The 15,534-nt window shown below is 35.9% G+C and overlaps 2 protein-coding genes across 6 annotated transcripts in view; one reads left to right on the top strand and one right to left on the bottom strand.

Moving 5' to 3' along the window:
* The window catches only part of LOC123688003 (transcription factor collier), a 129,941-nt gene that overhangs the window by 49,941 nt on the left and 64,466 nt on the right, over positions 1–15,534 (top strand). For all 5 annotated transcript variants that reach the window (XM_045627080.1, XM_045627081.1, XM_045627079.1 and 2 more), the window contains exon 6: positions 11,889–11,962. In XM_045627080.1, the coding sequence (XP_045483036.1) occupies positions 11,889–11,962 (74 nt within the window). The remainder of the gene's footprint in view (positions 1–11,888; positions 11,963–15,534) is intronic.
* On the bottom strand, positions 7,968–9,062 carry LOC123688075 (CUB domain-containing protein). The gene is made up of 2 exons (XM_045627085.1): positions 8,948–9,062; positions 7,968–8,583 (listed from the first exon to the last, which is right to left on the bottom strand). The coding sequence occupies exons 1-2, from the start codon at positions 9,011–9,013 to the stop codon at positions 8,245–8,247; spliced, it is 405 nt and encodes a 134-aa protein (XP_045483041.1). The 5' UTR covers positions 9,014–9,062; the 3' UTR covers positions 7,968–8,244.

The following is a 15,534-nucleotide window of genomic DNA, read 5'->3' as shown; positions in this document are numbered from 1 at the left end:
GAACGACACCATATACAAACTTGCCCTCTCACAAAGTCTTAAACGAACATTACGAACACAACGCCGAAAGAAACAAATCGCCTTCTTCCCAATTCAATCCACGATTGGCAACTCTATTAAGTAGATAACCCCCAGCTTCTTCTCCGATCTAATCGTCCTGAGTACCCTCCCCCCATTCCGAGGCACGGGGGCCCTCGGAAGTCTGCAAATGCAGATTGCATGCTCATCAGTATTCGTGAGGGTACAAAATGGTACGTCTGACGTCCGTCCAGGCGATGGGATAGAGATCTCTACCGTTCTCATTAGCTGATTGCGTTAACACGGAAGACACGATAGCCTCGTCCTGATAATAAAACCGGGATCCGTGACTGTCATGTGAAAACACTGCGAATTTTACACTACGGTTTATTATATCCTCGTAGAATGTATCGAAGCGTTAGAAGAGAGATTAACGAAATGAAATATGAGGATGGCACTGACGGGAAGTCAGGAGATTTAGATTGCTTGTTTATTGATATTCGAATACGCGATGTTTAGCGAGCCAATATCAGATCAAACATTAAATGAATTAGGGTGTCTCTTGATAGACGATATCTTCTTGAAATTCTGTTTAAACCAATTTGTCTCCTTATCCAGAATCTTTGCGTCTTCAAAATCAGTCTTTCTTACAATCTGATTGTTATTGTTTCAGTCTAGTCAGAAATATTGTTTTGTCTGTCCTATGCACGAAAACCCACAATAATTTTGGGGACTAAACCTGATTGTCTCCTTCAATTGAGAGCATATTGAACTGAGAGTATTCTTATAATAGGAACAACAGTAGAAGATATGACCAGCATAACTTTCATCAATCTCTGTCTTAACTTCGTTATATAAATCAATTTGAAAAAATAATTGTTTTTCTTGTCAAAATCAAGAGAATCACGTGGTTACAGAGTTAAACAAAAAGTCCTTGATATGTCACATGGCTCATTCGATTAAAGGAATTTTAGAGAGGATACTACCAATGATTATTCGATTCGGTGTTGTCAATAGAATTTTTTATTCTCCCAATGCTGAAACACTGTTACAATAATAATCCTGGTTTGGATCATTCCAATACAAGATCTAAGAAGTTATCTGGATCTTAGAAGGAATATGCTCCTCACTTGATTCCTTACAGTGCATTGTAGACTCAGGAAACACCTCATGAGAATGGGTCTAGCAGAAAATGGAGATTCTGTGGTAACAGGAAGAAACTCCAAATCACCTGGTGATAGAATGCTTCATAATCACTAGCCATCGCATAAATTGCTTTGGACAAGAAACTTTTAGAAGTGAAGAAGTAGCCTTCTTGAAGCCATTAGAGATTCCGGAATTCATTAAAACTCTGTAACTGGAAGGCGAGCTGTACATTAGGTCCTAGTGCAATGGAACTCCATTAAATCTAATCTAATTTACAAGAATATGAGGAACCAGACCCTTAGATATACATTAAATTAGAGTTATTCAAAGTAGTCTGAAATGTATGTCGGTGAAGGAAATTTTGAATTCGTTCACCGAAAGTCATCACAAAACTTTCAGTACAAGACTTCAGTAGACTGGACGGCAAACACCGGATATGTGAACATTTGACCGAGAATTGGAAATCTACGTCTCCTAAGCCGTGGTCTAATCGGTTTTTCACCTGACTGTTCTTTTACGCCTGCGGTAACCATTTTCAGAGGTATCCAGGTCGTAGATAGTAGAAAATAGCAATATGCGAAACGTCAGGTGAAAGATCAAGGCAAAAGTTAGGAGTTGTTGAGCAACCCAAACCTCCACCGTTATAATAAACCAAGAAGTTGAGAATCATTAAAAGCAAATAAAATCTTTAGGTTTTAGAGGATCCTGCTGAAACTAGTGTTATAATTTCAGTGATACATTATGATTATAAATCATAAGTCCATCTCGCCGACGATATGACGAACCTCGGAAACGCGCGAACAACACAGAAACGGATAACTTCATCTGTTAATCGCGGCATAATCCAGGTCCTCAATCCGAGAAAGCACTCTATCAGCCTCGACAAACTTTCCAAACTGTGTGTTTATTCCTCATCTCGCATTGCAGCAACCGCTTCCAGAGGAAGGGGGTGAACCGACGTCCATTGTGTTGAATCTAATTCTGTTAGGTGCTCAAGCAAAATGACGTTTAACGTTGTTGATCGGAACTTTTTGGACTGTGTCAATTTTAGGAGCTGTTATTGTATTAGTTATTTGATATTTATAGCGTTCATATTATAGGCACCTTTAGCTAATTTTTATTATAATTCATTTATTTGTGCAATTAATGCACATGACAACATAGCACTGAAGGTCATACACTACATATATTGTGCAATACTAATACATAAATCTCAAAAATTTTGTAGTTGAGTCTTTGGTCAATCCTGTATTAAAATAATTTGTATTTGAAATTGTAATCCCACCCCGTTCCATAATCGGTAGCCACTCTAATGTTTGTCAAACTGACATCAACCTCACATAAGTTTTGAAAGATGACTTATCCTGATTACTGACTTCAACATATAACCGGATACGGGTTGGCTATGTTTGTTATGGTTTCAAATTGTAAGAATTTAAATAACTTCAACTCCTCCTTTTGTTGGAAAATTTCTTATTAATTATGAAAATACAGCATGTGGGAATTAATTTTTTATAAATAATATCATCCAAATGTCTACCCTCGTGATCACGACATTCATTCAATCCAACACTAAAATTTCTGATGACAGCTTGGCAAGTATGCTCCGAGATGGTTCCCATTTGATGGGAATATTCGAGAAAACCCAACAGGTAAAAATCCATAGGCGCAATGAATTCCATCTCTCCTAGAGACTTATTTGCATCTGAATGGCATATTGGGGTTTCATTTCTTGCATCAATTGAGTTTTATAGGGGTGCAGCTTTAGAATATTGATCAAAATTCGATGTAGTGATGATGAATGCTATGCAAATTCAGAGCAATTGTACGCTTTCAAAAGGATAGGTCGGGAACATCACGAACAGAAAACAAAGTAGTAGATGGATTCTTTCGGCTATGTTCATAGCAGAACGTAGCGAGGTTAGGAATTCAAAGCAGTCAATATACTCTGCTGCCGTCAATCAATGAGTTTTTTCAAGAGATAAAATGAATTTTAGAAACTCATTTTCATGAGGTTTTCTCTGAAAAATAGCAAAATGCATCTTGTAATCCATTCTGAGAAGATTTTCCTACAATAATAAATTTTATTTCGTCCGATCATGATCATACCAACTCTCTGCTCGCTGTCTGACCTATCCCTCCAGATTCCCATGAATCACACCCCTCCCGAAAGATCCCTCAACCTCCTTGGAACATCTCCGTGATAAATAATTTCCGATAAGTCCCTAAACCCGGTCTACTGACAAAATAAATAATAACGAAATACGGTACGGTATAGAGAGGCTGCAAAGGAATTACCCTCCTTAGTAAAGTGCGAAATTAGTCCTTCCCCACCTGACTCCACCTCCAACGCCCTCTGGATCCCCGTCCTGAATTAGTTCTGCTGCGATAAATCTGCGATAATTGGGTATGGGGCCACTGCATTAAACCATAAAACTCGAATTTCCCAAGGAAAATTATTATTTCAGCCGCAACGGCTTCGCGAGGGGTATAGTGGAGGGGGTATACCAACCCGACGCCGGCCCTTATATTTTGGGGTGATCTGGCCTGATTCCTCTGTTCCTTAAATTCGGGTTTGGGATAAAGGATGTCTTCGGGATTGGGGATGAGAGACCTTTTGATTCGTTGAGGATTAATTTGATTTCGTTTTGTTAAGATGAATTTTGTGTCTGTGAAGGAAATATGCAGACTTTCAAAAAATATGGAAATTGTTTAGGAAATGGAATATAAGAACACTTTTTTTCTTAAAAGTTCTCCTACTGAAATATATTGAAAAAAAATAGAAGAATCTAGATCATGTACGTCGTTTTCTGATTGAAAATCATCAATTCATGTGAAAAACCCTTTATTCATGAAAAAAAAATTGTTTTGTCTGATTGATAGCAAATATTAATTTAGCAGATACATATTAAACAGCAAAGTATTATTTTTCCTGCCTAGGCAGCAAAATGAAGACTTTGCTGTCTAGGTAGCAAAGTAACGACATTCCTCTTTAGTCAGTAAAATTATTATTCTCTATGTATAATCATTCGACATTATCTGACAATCAATATTTTTTGCCAAAAGATATTTCATAAGTTGTCAAACTAAAATTATTATGGACATAAGCATAGCAACCAACAATTCCAAAAATTCCGATTTCTATCAAATTTCGTTTCAATTTATCACTACAAGAAAAATAAAAATATTGTGGGAATTGTAATGATTTGCAAATAAAATATCCTACATGAATCATTATAAACAATCGAACAAAAAACCTGTTTTCCGAAAATAATTTATATTTCATTTCTTCAAAGATAAATGGCTCCACTTAAATTTCAGTCTCACTACAAAAAACATTTCTACTCCTAATAATTATGAATTTTTCATTATTCATAAATGAACATTGACTGGAATAACACAATTTAATAATTTTTGAATGTTCCTGAATCTTAATCTTTCCATGATCTAATGGCATTAACTATTGAACACAAATGGACATAAAAATGTCAAAAATTGATATAAGTATTGCCATTTTGGCGGGACGTCCTCGAGCAAAGATCCCTCAGGATTATGTTTCGTCCCGAGATTGCTCTTCAATCCAATCGACCTCTGCCTTAGACACCCTCTAACACCATCGTGGAGAGGTGACTCTGCTGAAACGCGGCGATCCCTATAAATCCGCCGGGGCAAAAGTAGAGTATGGCGCAACACCCATAACGCCGTCTCCCGAGTCACAACACCATTATAATAATTTCAAACTGTATCATTGCTATTGGAAAACCTTTAATTTGTGGGTAATAACGAACTAAACCAGATTTTAATATATACCACAAAAATACCGTACCTATAGATTTTTAAACTTACCTTGACAACTTGAATTTCTCAGGGTATGTATTTTTCAATTATAAATTACAGAAAAAATTCATTTTTCGGATTGCAAATTTTCAATTAAAAAAATTGTTAAGAGCCTTTCCTCCACCCAAATTCTCGATAAAAAATCATAGGAACTTGAAGTAGGCAGAATTTCCTCCTTTGTCGATCGTTTTCCGATGTTCCCCCTCCAAAACGAAAATAATCACGTTAAACGCCGCTTTTACCTAAAAAGGTTCAACGGCACAGGCAAGAAGGTAAATAAAATTAGTGTTCAACGTGTTGTTCCACCACTTAAGTGACTCCGGGAAGATGTACCTACCGATAAACGTAGTCTCGCCAGTTATCCGAATTTTCCGACTTGTTTTTTCCTCCCAATCTGAGCGGAATTTTCGACGCCTCATAATTAAATTGAATTATGCATGGAGCCAGGTAGAGGATTTTCCTGGGTTACTGCAAGGTGAAATCTCGAACAGACCAATTCCAAGGGCGAGAAAATTTCCATCGTGCTTTATTTATATGCCTATATCTACGTATATTATGTACTTTATCATTTAGTGCACTAAATTAAGTTTTAAATGCTTGCATTTTTTAATCTAGTTTTTTCATATTGTTTGTCGACAAAGTATTCATTCGATGCAACAATAATTCTTGAAAGTTATCGCAAATTTGGCAAGGAAGGCCAATTTTAGTTTGTCAATTTGTATGAAATTAGATCTTTGTGAAGTTAGTTTAGAGCTGTTTCTGAAGGTGGCAACATTGATGTAGAAACGTCGTAACTTATGTTAAAAGTTAAACTTAATTTTCACGAAATTATATAACTTTGGGGTATAGCGTTTTCAAACACTTATGACGAAAACTTTATTGTGGTACAGCTCTTGGAAAGACTCTACTACTCAACTGGTCATCACCTCGTTACCTCTCAACTGAACTCTCCTTTTCTGTGAACTGTGACATATACAAACATCAAATCATATTGTACACCGTGAATTTCTTCTTCCTTTTCTTATTCTCTGAGTTTTATGCCTGCGCAATAGTATCATGGTACCTGCACAATAATTAGGGTAGGGGAAATATATTCTCTATTGTATCTCTCTTAGAACCTTATGAATGAGAAAGTTGTATGCACAAGTACCACGAAAGACCATTGTTACACTAATGCAGGTACATTTATATTTACTATTGTGACGAAAATTTCGGCTAGACACAGACATTATGTCTTATTGCTTTTTGTCGTCACATTACTTTGTGAAAATTGAGATGGATTTCGTTATTAGAATATATAAAAAATGCCTAAATACCTGAAGATGATATATTAAACAAATTTTGAATCTGAACTTAACTGAGGGGTTATTTTTTGGGAAATTGAAAGATATTTAGAAGAAATTTTTATACAAAATAAAACGATAAGAACTAGGTTAAAGCGGAAGTGTAATTAAACTTGTAAATAATTGATTTAACAAAATAACAATTCGTTGTTAGTACCTGTACGAATATGATGTATTATCACATAAAGAGATTTATTCAACATAATACCATTAATAATTATGATACAAGAACACAAAATTAATTTTTTTTTAGATTATAAGACATTCTAAAACGATGTGAAATCTTTGATTATTAGTAGAGCCTTATAACTGAGTAATTCCTTCAATGACAGGTTAGAAAGTTTACCACCATATTGTATTTAGCCACTATTCAAATTCAGGTGAGCACCTTTTTTATAAACCTCATTTGAAATGAAGAAGTGTTATTTTTATTATCATTATCACCGAATGGACTATTTATAAACCGAATACGAACAAGTTTAAATACCGTCCACCAAATAATCAACCTCCTACTCTCTGATATCTCTGGATTATGACCAGGCTATAACCGGAAACAAAATTCGCCAACGCTGCCCCATTCGAAACAGATCAAATTTGCTCTGCCTGCAGCTAGATGATGTAATCTGGTGATAACTAATGTAAAATTCAAAAGTTCATGAATCGTCACAGCATATTCGAACCTCCATCAACGACACGCTTATTTTTGGAGCTATATATCCATGTAAATAGGGAAATGCATGTGAATATAGTATTGCTTGCGCCAGCTGTATCTGACGCTACAGCCAACTGGTCTCAATACTACATTTATGCCCTACTTCCTTTGAACTCAATGAATTCTCAGTTGAGTAACTATTTCCACCATAGACCCGATCACAATTGGGTCTTGAAGATTGATATCAGTGAAGCCTTCGAGGACGTCGTTTCTGCTACTTTGAGAACAATAAAATTCCCATGGGAACGTTCTAACAAGTCTTCTGGGTATCCGTTCCACTGTCCCGTGAGGAAATCTGGTATCCACCCAGCTCCACGTGTAGGAGGATTTATTCTCCAAGGTGGGGTGATAATACGATCTCAACTATAACCCCTTGAGGTCTCTGATGCAGGGATCTGTCTTTGGGGACGGTTGATCAGGCAACATACTTCTAATGGAAGGCTATGACTGTACTCCTGAGACGTGTTCATTCTTAAACCAGAGAGATAACATCACTGGTAGATGAATAACTGCTTCGTGCACTTGATTCAATTCCAAAAACGGTCAACATAGATCATTTTGTCAATGTTCAGGTTTTCGAATCTCCGAAATCCTTCTTTTATGTTGAACATGACAATTAATGCCTGAAGGAAATTCATTCCAACGAAGATGATCCCATATGTTCAACTAAATGTCACCCTCGTCACATTAATATCCTCTGGGCATTTTCTAGGAGGAGTGCAGATTTCCGATTTTAATAAGGCAGATAACTCCCCCACAATAGCCCTCGCATAAGTGGATTATGTTGGTTATTTTATCTCTTGTTAGCCTCTAACTCCTGCTTGGGTATGTTAGACCAGCTTGTCGAAGCTATTTGGTCCCCACACTGGAAACAGAAGTTGGTTGTTTGAGGGAATTTTAAAATTGCAGAATATCTTTCTTTAACGGTTTTATTGAACTTTAACATTATCAGATGTGAAATGATATTAAATGTTCAAGCTTGATTGTAACAGAATATTGAAAAAAAACAAGGGAATGCAGCGAACAAAGGAAAAGTATGGAAGTGACTGAAATTATTTCGAATAGTACAGCTAGTAATAATTAATAAACGAAGCATTGATGCCTCATCAAACATGCCGTACTCACAAAAAATTTAATACATCTACATTCACATGATATTAAATGTTTCATGCTAGAATATTATTTTAGCTAAGCAGTAGTACTAGCCTCAGTAGCAGGTGCAGTTGTACTACCCTCAGTAGCACTACCAGCAGTGGTACTACCCTCGGCAGAAGTAGTAGCAGTGATACTAGCCTCAGTAGCAGTAGCGGCAGTAGTACTAGCCTCAGTAGCAGTAGCGGCAGTAGTACTAGCCCCAGTAGTAGAAGCAGCAGTCGTACCACCCTCAGTAGTAGTAGCAGCAGTCGTTGAGGCTTCAGTTGTGATTGTTGTTTCTTCAACGTCACAGCAAAACCAGTCGCACATTGTTTGTGTAAACCAGTCTAAACCATCTTCGTCCGAACAGTAATCTTCGCAATCACTATCACTCTGGAAAGAAAAAATGAGTTGCAATGAATTCAATTTTCAACAATTCATTCACCTGTGTGAAGATGAAATTATCAAGTATAATAGTCGAAAGAATAGTTCGATTTCAACCTGAGATATTAAGAATAGGCAACAACGCTATTTTTACATTAAGGTAATACTTTTTAACATTTGAGTTGAAACATTCTTTTTCAATTGTCGGATAATTTGAGCCCAATAGAGAATATAATTATTTTATTCCAGAAAGCTATTTGAAGTTTGTGGAAATTCAAATTATTGATGAATAAGGATTACTGAGAACCATTGTATTATGTTGTATGATATACTACGAAGAATATAAGAATTGGTAGCAATAAGTTCAACTCACCCATAGAAAACCCGAAGTCATCGAGGATGAATTCAACAATAACAAAGTTAGGGCTAGATAAATCATCTTTTAATTCAATCGTGAAAATTCCTATATGAAATAGAGTATGGTTTACGAAGATTGTTGTTTATATATCTGGAGCTCAGTGACAGATCGTGCTTTTGTATAATGAACCATTTGTTTCATTCATATGAAGGAACAATCAATTGTAATACCTAATACATAACTACATATTAGAGGAAAACGTTAACAAACAAAATTCTACGAATGTTTCTGTTGTTTGGCTTCATTTTATTATGACTTAGCCTTGCCTTTGATTCGTCAGGAAATATTATATTTGAAAATGCGCATCAAATTGCGAGTGTTACTTCTGGAAGGTCGATACTTTGACTAAGTAAAAAAGTACTGCGAATCATATCCAAGGTTAATTATTTTTTGACTCGAAAGAATCAAATGACACGTCACTCAATTAGTTTTAGGCTTCGTATATAGATGTCACCGCTAGTGCTATACCACTTCTTTTCTCCATTTGATGAGAAAAAACTTTGCAAGCAAAGCGGTTCTATAAGTTTCATTCAGATTTCGGAAGCGAAAACGAATCTTTCTATCTTTGTTTGTTTGCTAGTAAACCGCTACTTGCGAGGCAAAGACTGAAGGGATTTCTGAATCTTATTGAGACTGGATACGAAAAATGAGAAGAATTACGATAATCCCAAGCGCAGAAAATCATGGGGATATCCCGACCATGCTTCCACGTCGACGGCTAAACCCAATATTCCTGGTTCCAAGGTCATGCTCAGTATTTAGTGGGAGCAGCTTGGCGTAGTGTATTATGAGTTTTTAAAACCGACTGAAACAATAACAGGAAATCATGACAATGCTGGACCCCATGTTGCGAAAGTGGTCAAGACATACTTGGAAACGTTGAAATGTGAAGTCCTACCTCATCCTCTGAGGATTCTCCAGACGTTGCTCCCTCGGACAATCACCTGTTTCGATCAATGAAAAACGGCCTAGCTGACCATTACTTCTGGTCTTATGAAGAAGTACAAAATTGAATCGATTCTTGGATCTCTTCAAAAGATTCGTACGCTGCCCGAAAGATGGGAGAAAGTAGTGGCCAGCGATAGACAATACTTTGGATCATACATGTATAATCAGTTTTTCACAATAAAGACTCGAATTCCGGAAAAAACGGCGGAAGCATAGTTGTAAGCCTACGTTAAATTGGGGATTTTGAAATATATCTCAATCTGACAACGTCATCTAACATCTTACTTTCTTGGGGATACGTGAAAATTGCGTATACTCTCTCTACCTATGTTTATTACTATATGGTCGGATCTGTTGCCACTAAAATATTATTATAATTTTTTTTAATATTCTGCTTGAATTTTTTAGGGTTCTGATGAAGAGATCAACACGAAATTTCGTAGAAAGCTTGGAGTTATTATTTCAGTTATAAATACGCAGTTCGAAACACATATCTGCAAAACACTGGTTCTGATAATGCAATGAACACAAAATGCAGTTTTGTCTTTCAAAAGGAGTTTCCAGAAAAGAAGACATTATTTTTATGAATATAATTCGAAATATTCCTTTGTGTAGCTATCCATCATCGATCCAAATTCGATCAAAACGCACCTAAACCACGCCTTTCAATAAATATGTCATCAGGTGGATTTTTTCCTCTGACTGGAAATTAAATGAGAAAAATCACCCTGATCCCCTAAGTCTTGCCGATTCACCCCTGCCCAGCCGGTCGAAAGCCAGGGATGTGTCGTTGCACCGACCGAGCCATCCATTTGAGAGGGATTTGGGCTACCCACCGGAGTCACTAGTCCCTGGATTAGGTGGACTTAGGTTTAGAACAGTTGATAGATTTTTGTTTAATTGAATATATAAAGGGAGGACCCCAAGTTTGTTTTGTTGGGGGCTCAAGGGGGGATTAGGGAGATACCGTGCAACATGTGTTCTTATGTAAAGACACCATTAATTCTTCGTCCGTACCGGTTACAGCAGTATGGGTAATGCGGAGGCAATCTATGGCCTTAGGAGTAATGCTAGGGTCGAACAGGTTGGTCATTTCTATGTTGATGACGTGGAGATTCGGTCGTTGCGATTATCTGAAATTGACGAGGAAGTGAAGAGATGTCAATGATACATTTGTATTGATCAAGAACACTAAACAACTGAATTACATTTGAAATGTGTCTAATAATCATACCGAAATTTTCCATAGATTTTATGAATACAGTCAAGCAATAGAATCACTACTGAAACATGACTTACACACAGTTGCAAGAACGTTCATAAAAATTTAATGTCTCATTAAAATTCTAAACCTTCATTAAACGGTGCAGGTAGCCAATAGGCTCCTCATACTGAAGGATTCAAATTTTAATGTCGACATTAAATTCTAATGAACGTTCCTCCAACTGGGTGCAAATAACTCGACATTATGTCAGAAATACATGTTGAACATAACTTTTAAATTTTTAGTCATCCTTCAAATAAAGAGGTATAGATGAAGGAAGACAACAAATTGCCAGAATAACATTAAGCCTAGATGGAAACTCAAGAGACTTACATGTAGTAACCTATAAATTCTATTGATATTTCGTCACTAACATATAAGACCCAACAATAAATGGTAGTTTAACGTTCTGATTCTCTCCCTGGCAGACAGTATCAATTATGCCAGAAGGTTCTTATTGCAATGAGCTTTATCAAAAATTGCTGTCATTTCAACACTGCGCTGTACATCCACCATCAATAAATAGAAGAAGCTATTTACTGCAGTCTGCAGCTATTATTGATTAATTCATAGATAGTTTATAGTTGAATATGAACATCCCTTTCACTTTCTGATTGAGAAATTGTATATTATAGAACAAAAAGAATTAATTCAGAAATGATCATATAATTTTTTTCTTTGCAGGCAATCATCTATGAAGGACAAGACAAAAACCCAGAGATGTGTCGAGTATTGTTGACCCATGAAATAATGTGCAGGTATGTCCAATAAAAGCTTTTCGCATAATACTCATGAGAAAAATTAGTTATAACTGAAAATTTTTTTTCATATGAATTTCTAATACTCATTAAATAGATGAATGACTACCAACCCTAGAGTTTGAGAAATTTAAAGAGAAATACCTAATTGTTTTCAGTTCAAAACGTTAACGTTTCGTTTCTATACGCTGTTTGTACTTACACTTCCACACACAACTCAAAGGATCGTTTTGACTGAGCATGTTAGGCAATATTTGATCTATTCTACTTCATAGAGATGATTTCATAATTATATATTTGAAATATTGAATTCATTTATTTATTTTTTCGAAATTTTTCAAGTTGAAAATGATTGTGAGTCTATAACAAGATATTTCTCACATTCTGTTATTCAACCGTTAAAAATCAGTAGGTACTTCTAAATCAATTTGAAATGATAAAAACATGTGAAAAACATTAAACGCCTCCATTGTACAAATTCAGTGGAACATCTTGAGTCATCTTGGGTCATTTATATCCCTATTTAATTCAATTAATCCACCGTATTATAACAAATTAGAACTGACTCTTTTGGCTACCACATTTTATTCCTAATCACAATTCAAAAGCGAAATAAAATAACAAAAAATCGTAAAAATGAGATCGTAAGATTTTGTTCTATGTTGTATCTAGTTCAAAGCACTTTTGTCACAACAACGGCAGAATCAGAAATTGGCCATTCTCTGCATCAATGATGTCCAAATTCGAGGTCTTTATAAATGATCTCAACAACACAGTTGGCTCCGAAATTTACTCACTTTATCGCTTCGTATTATGCATACTGTTCACATTCTCTCAGCCAGCGAATTTACTTCCCCCTCGCATAACCTCACCAGCGGCGCATCTACACAGGTGTAAATGGGTGCAGTGCAAACAGATCCCAAATTAAGGGGGCAGCAAACGCTGACCAGCAAACTCCGTTTGAACTAACTGAAAGCAACACCATACTACATATTTTGAATGTTTTTTGGGTAAACTTTTATAAGGGAGAACAGTACCTATTCGAATTCCAGGATACCTACTAAAAAAAAATCGACTAGAGAAACATTTCTCATCACAACATTTTAAGTTTGCTACCGCCTTTTTTCGTGAAAAATGTTTAATATCGATGTGAAATCGGTGGAATGTTTTTCTATCTATCAGGGTGCTCAACAAGGTCTTGTTGTGTTGAATCCAAGACTGAAATGAGAGCATATCTGGGAATCTGCATTACAGTAATTCAGATTATAATAATTGAACTTTTCTCATCAATTTCTCAAAATCTAAAAACTTTTTCTACCACAATCAAATGAGGCATGGCTAAGCATGAATATTGTTCAAAAATAATGCCGAAATACAAAATGGTGCAACCTAACAGAAATATTTACGTTGTTACTGTTTCATACAATTCCTGACATCTCTGTAGAATCTGAAAGATCATTCAGTAATTCCAAAATGATAAAAAATTATTTAAGGAATACTGTGAGCCAGTCTTCGATTGCATTATTTATTGCTAATATCAGTAATATCCATAAAAGAGAAAGCTGTGTAAAATCTCATGCAAGAAACTCTCGAACGTACTTTAAGTAAGTAGCTTTGCTGTTCCCTGCTTTGCAAGATGATAAAGTTATGATGAAGTGACTTTTCATCTTTGAAATATTTATATTTCGACTTGAAAAAAACTCTACGTTTATTGAGGAGCTCCATCTATTTTTGAACCAGGGACTACGTCTCTGAATCTCACATTTTTTCTACACATAAAGAATTATGAACGATACTAAATAGTAAATTCGTAATGAGCTTCAAACAATAATTCAAATCCAATTTTGATGATTCATAGAGTGAATTATAGGTTGAATCAATGTTACAAAGCACAGTTCAAAAATCCTCATATTCTTATTCGTTGAAAAATTCTCCGATTTCGATTGATACAAACGTTCCCCAACGTCCTTCAGCGTAGGAATAAAATCCATACACGGAAAAACGGAGGAAAAGCTTCCGGTGATGGAAATGTACAATGATGAGGGGTAGAGATTGGCGAATGAGAGCGATGCTCACTATGTTAAGGCAAGGGAGAATGGGAAAGATGGCGTCCCCTTGGGATGCCTAAGACCCTGGCTATGCCGATGCAGGTCCGGGCATGTTGACGTCATCGTGGACTATTTCCATTCATCACGGGGGAAAACTTCGTGCAGGTTTCGAGTTACCGGGTAACCGTGTAGTTACACCGCTACTTTGTTCGGTTTGGTTTATTAATCTTATTCTTGGTTTTTTTTTCGTGGATGTTGTTGAATTTTGGTTTGCTGTAAGAGGGGGGTAGGATGAAGGGAATTTTGAGGAAAGTGGAGAAAAATTGTCTTAGAGAGAGAGAGAGAGAGAAAATATGTCTTTATTGACTCAAAGCCAAGAACCATCGACCTTAGGTCCTTTAGCTCAGTACAATTAACATATACCATATTCTATTCATAAAAAAAAACATATATATAACAACAACAATAATAATAGTATTCAAATGATCATATTATAAACTCTTTTGATACTTTGGATAAGTGTTGCTGCGGGGAATTTCCTTTTCTTTCTGACGTGCTCCTCATCATGATAAAGACGCAATGTATCTACCATGTTTTGTAGTCTGCTGTAGAATCTCTTGTTTAATTTTTGCAATCTGCTTGATATAGGTTCGATGTTCGTTAAAGTGTACAGCAAATGGTTGGGTGGGTTATATAGTCTATTCCTGGGGTGTCTCAAACGACTGATACTTCTGAGAGCTGTCCTCTCTGCTACTTCCAAGTTTTTAATAGCTGGGTTTCTACAGTTGATCAGAATTGGATGTGCATATTCAAGTTATGGTCTGCAAATAGACGTGTAGATTTTCTTTGCATTTTTCAGTGTTAGACCATTGTTTTAGATTAGTTTCAATGAAACATACAGGATGGTATATCAATAAGAATTCAAAATAAAGACTGTAATTTTTTTAATAAATACAGGGTGATTCACCGCGATGGCCTATTAGACATTTACGGATAACTAATCATAATGGTCTTTCTCCCTAAAGTATTTTCAGATCTCTATTACATCCGGTTAAACCGGAAACAGACTACAAGTGCCTTATTTCAAATGGCACAACAGTACACATATTATTGCATTAGTTGCACACATTGGGTAAAAACTCAACGGTTCATGAATTAATGGGATTCTTATGAAAAAATGGTAGCGAAGAGGACTCACATTCTTTCCAATATTTCTGCAGAAAAAGTTTCTTTCGAAAAATCCAAAATTTTCAATATAAAAATATTGGCGAACAAAGTTTTTCATTCAAACTATCGAAGTCCCTTGTTCATCTCTGGACTGAGACAGTTTTAATGCACTGCTTATTGAGAACCAAGCAAATCAATCTTTGTTCATACGAACTAGTTCTTCTGAAATCACTTTTGGGTATTTTTCTTTAAGTTTCTAACTGGAGAAAAAATTGTACATAATCGAAAGATTCTGGGTGAATAAAAAATTGGCTTTTAATATTTTCATTTAAAATGCCGAGTTCAATATTCGTTTTT

Source organism: Harmonia axyridis, chromosome 1, assembly GCF_914767665.1.
Source record: "Harmonia axyridis chromosome 1, icHarAxyr1.1, whole genome shotgun sequence".
NCBI classification, from domain to species: Eukaryota; Metazoa; Arthropoda; class Insecta; order Coleoptera; family Coccinellidae; genus Harmonia; species Harmonia axyridis.
The sequence above is the reverse complement of the archived record's forward strand: the minus strand, read 5'-3'. Positions and strand labels throughout refer to the sequence as shown.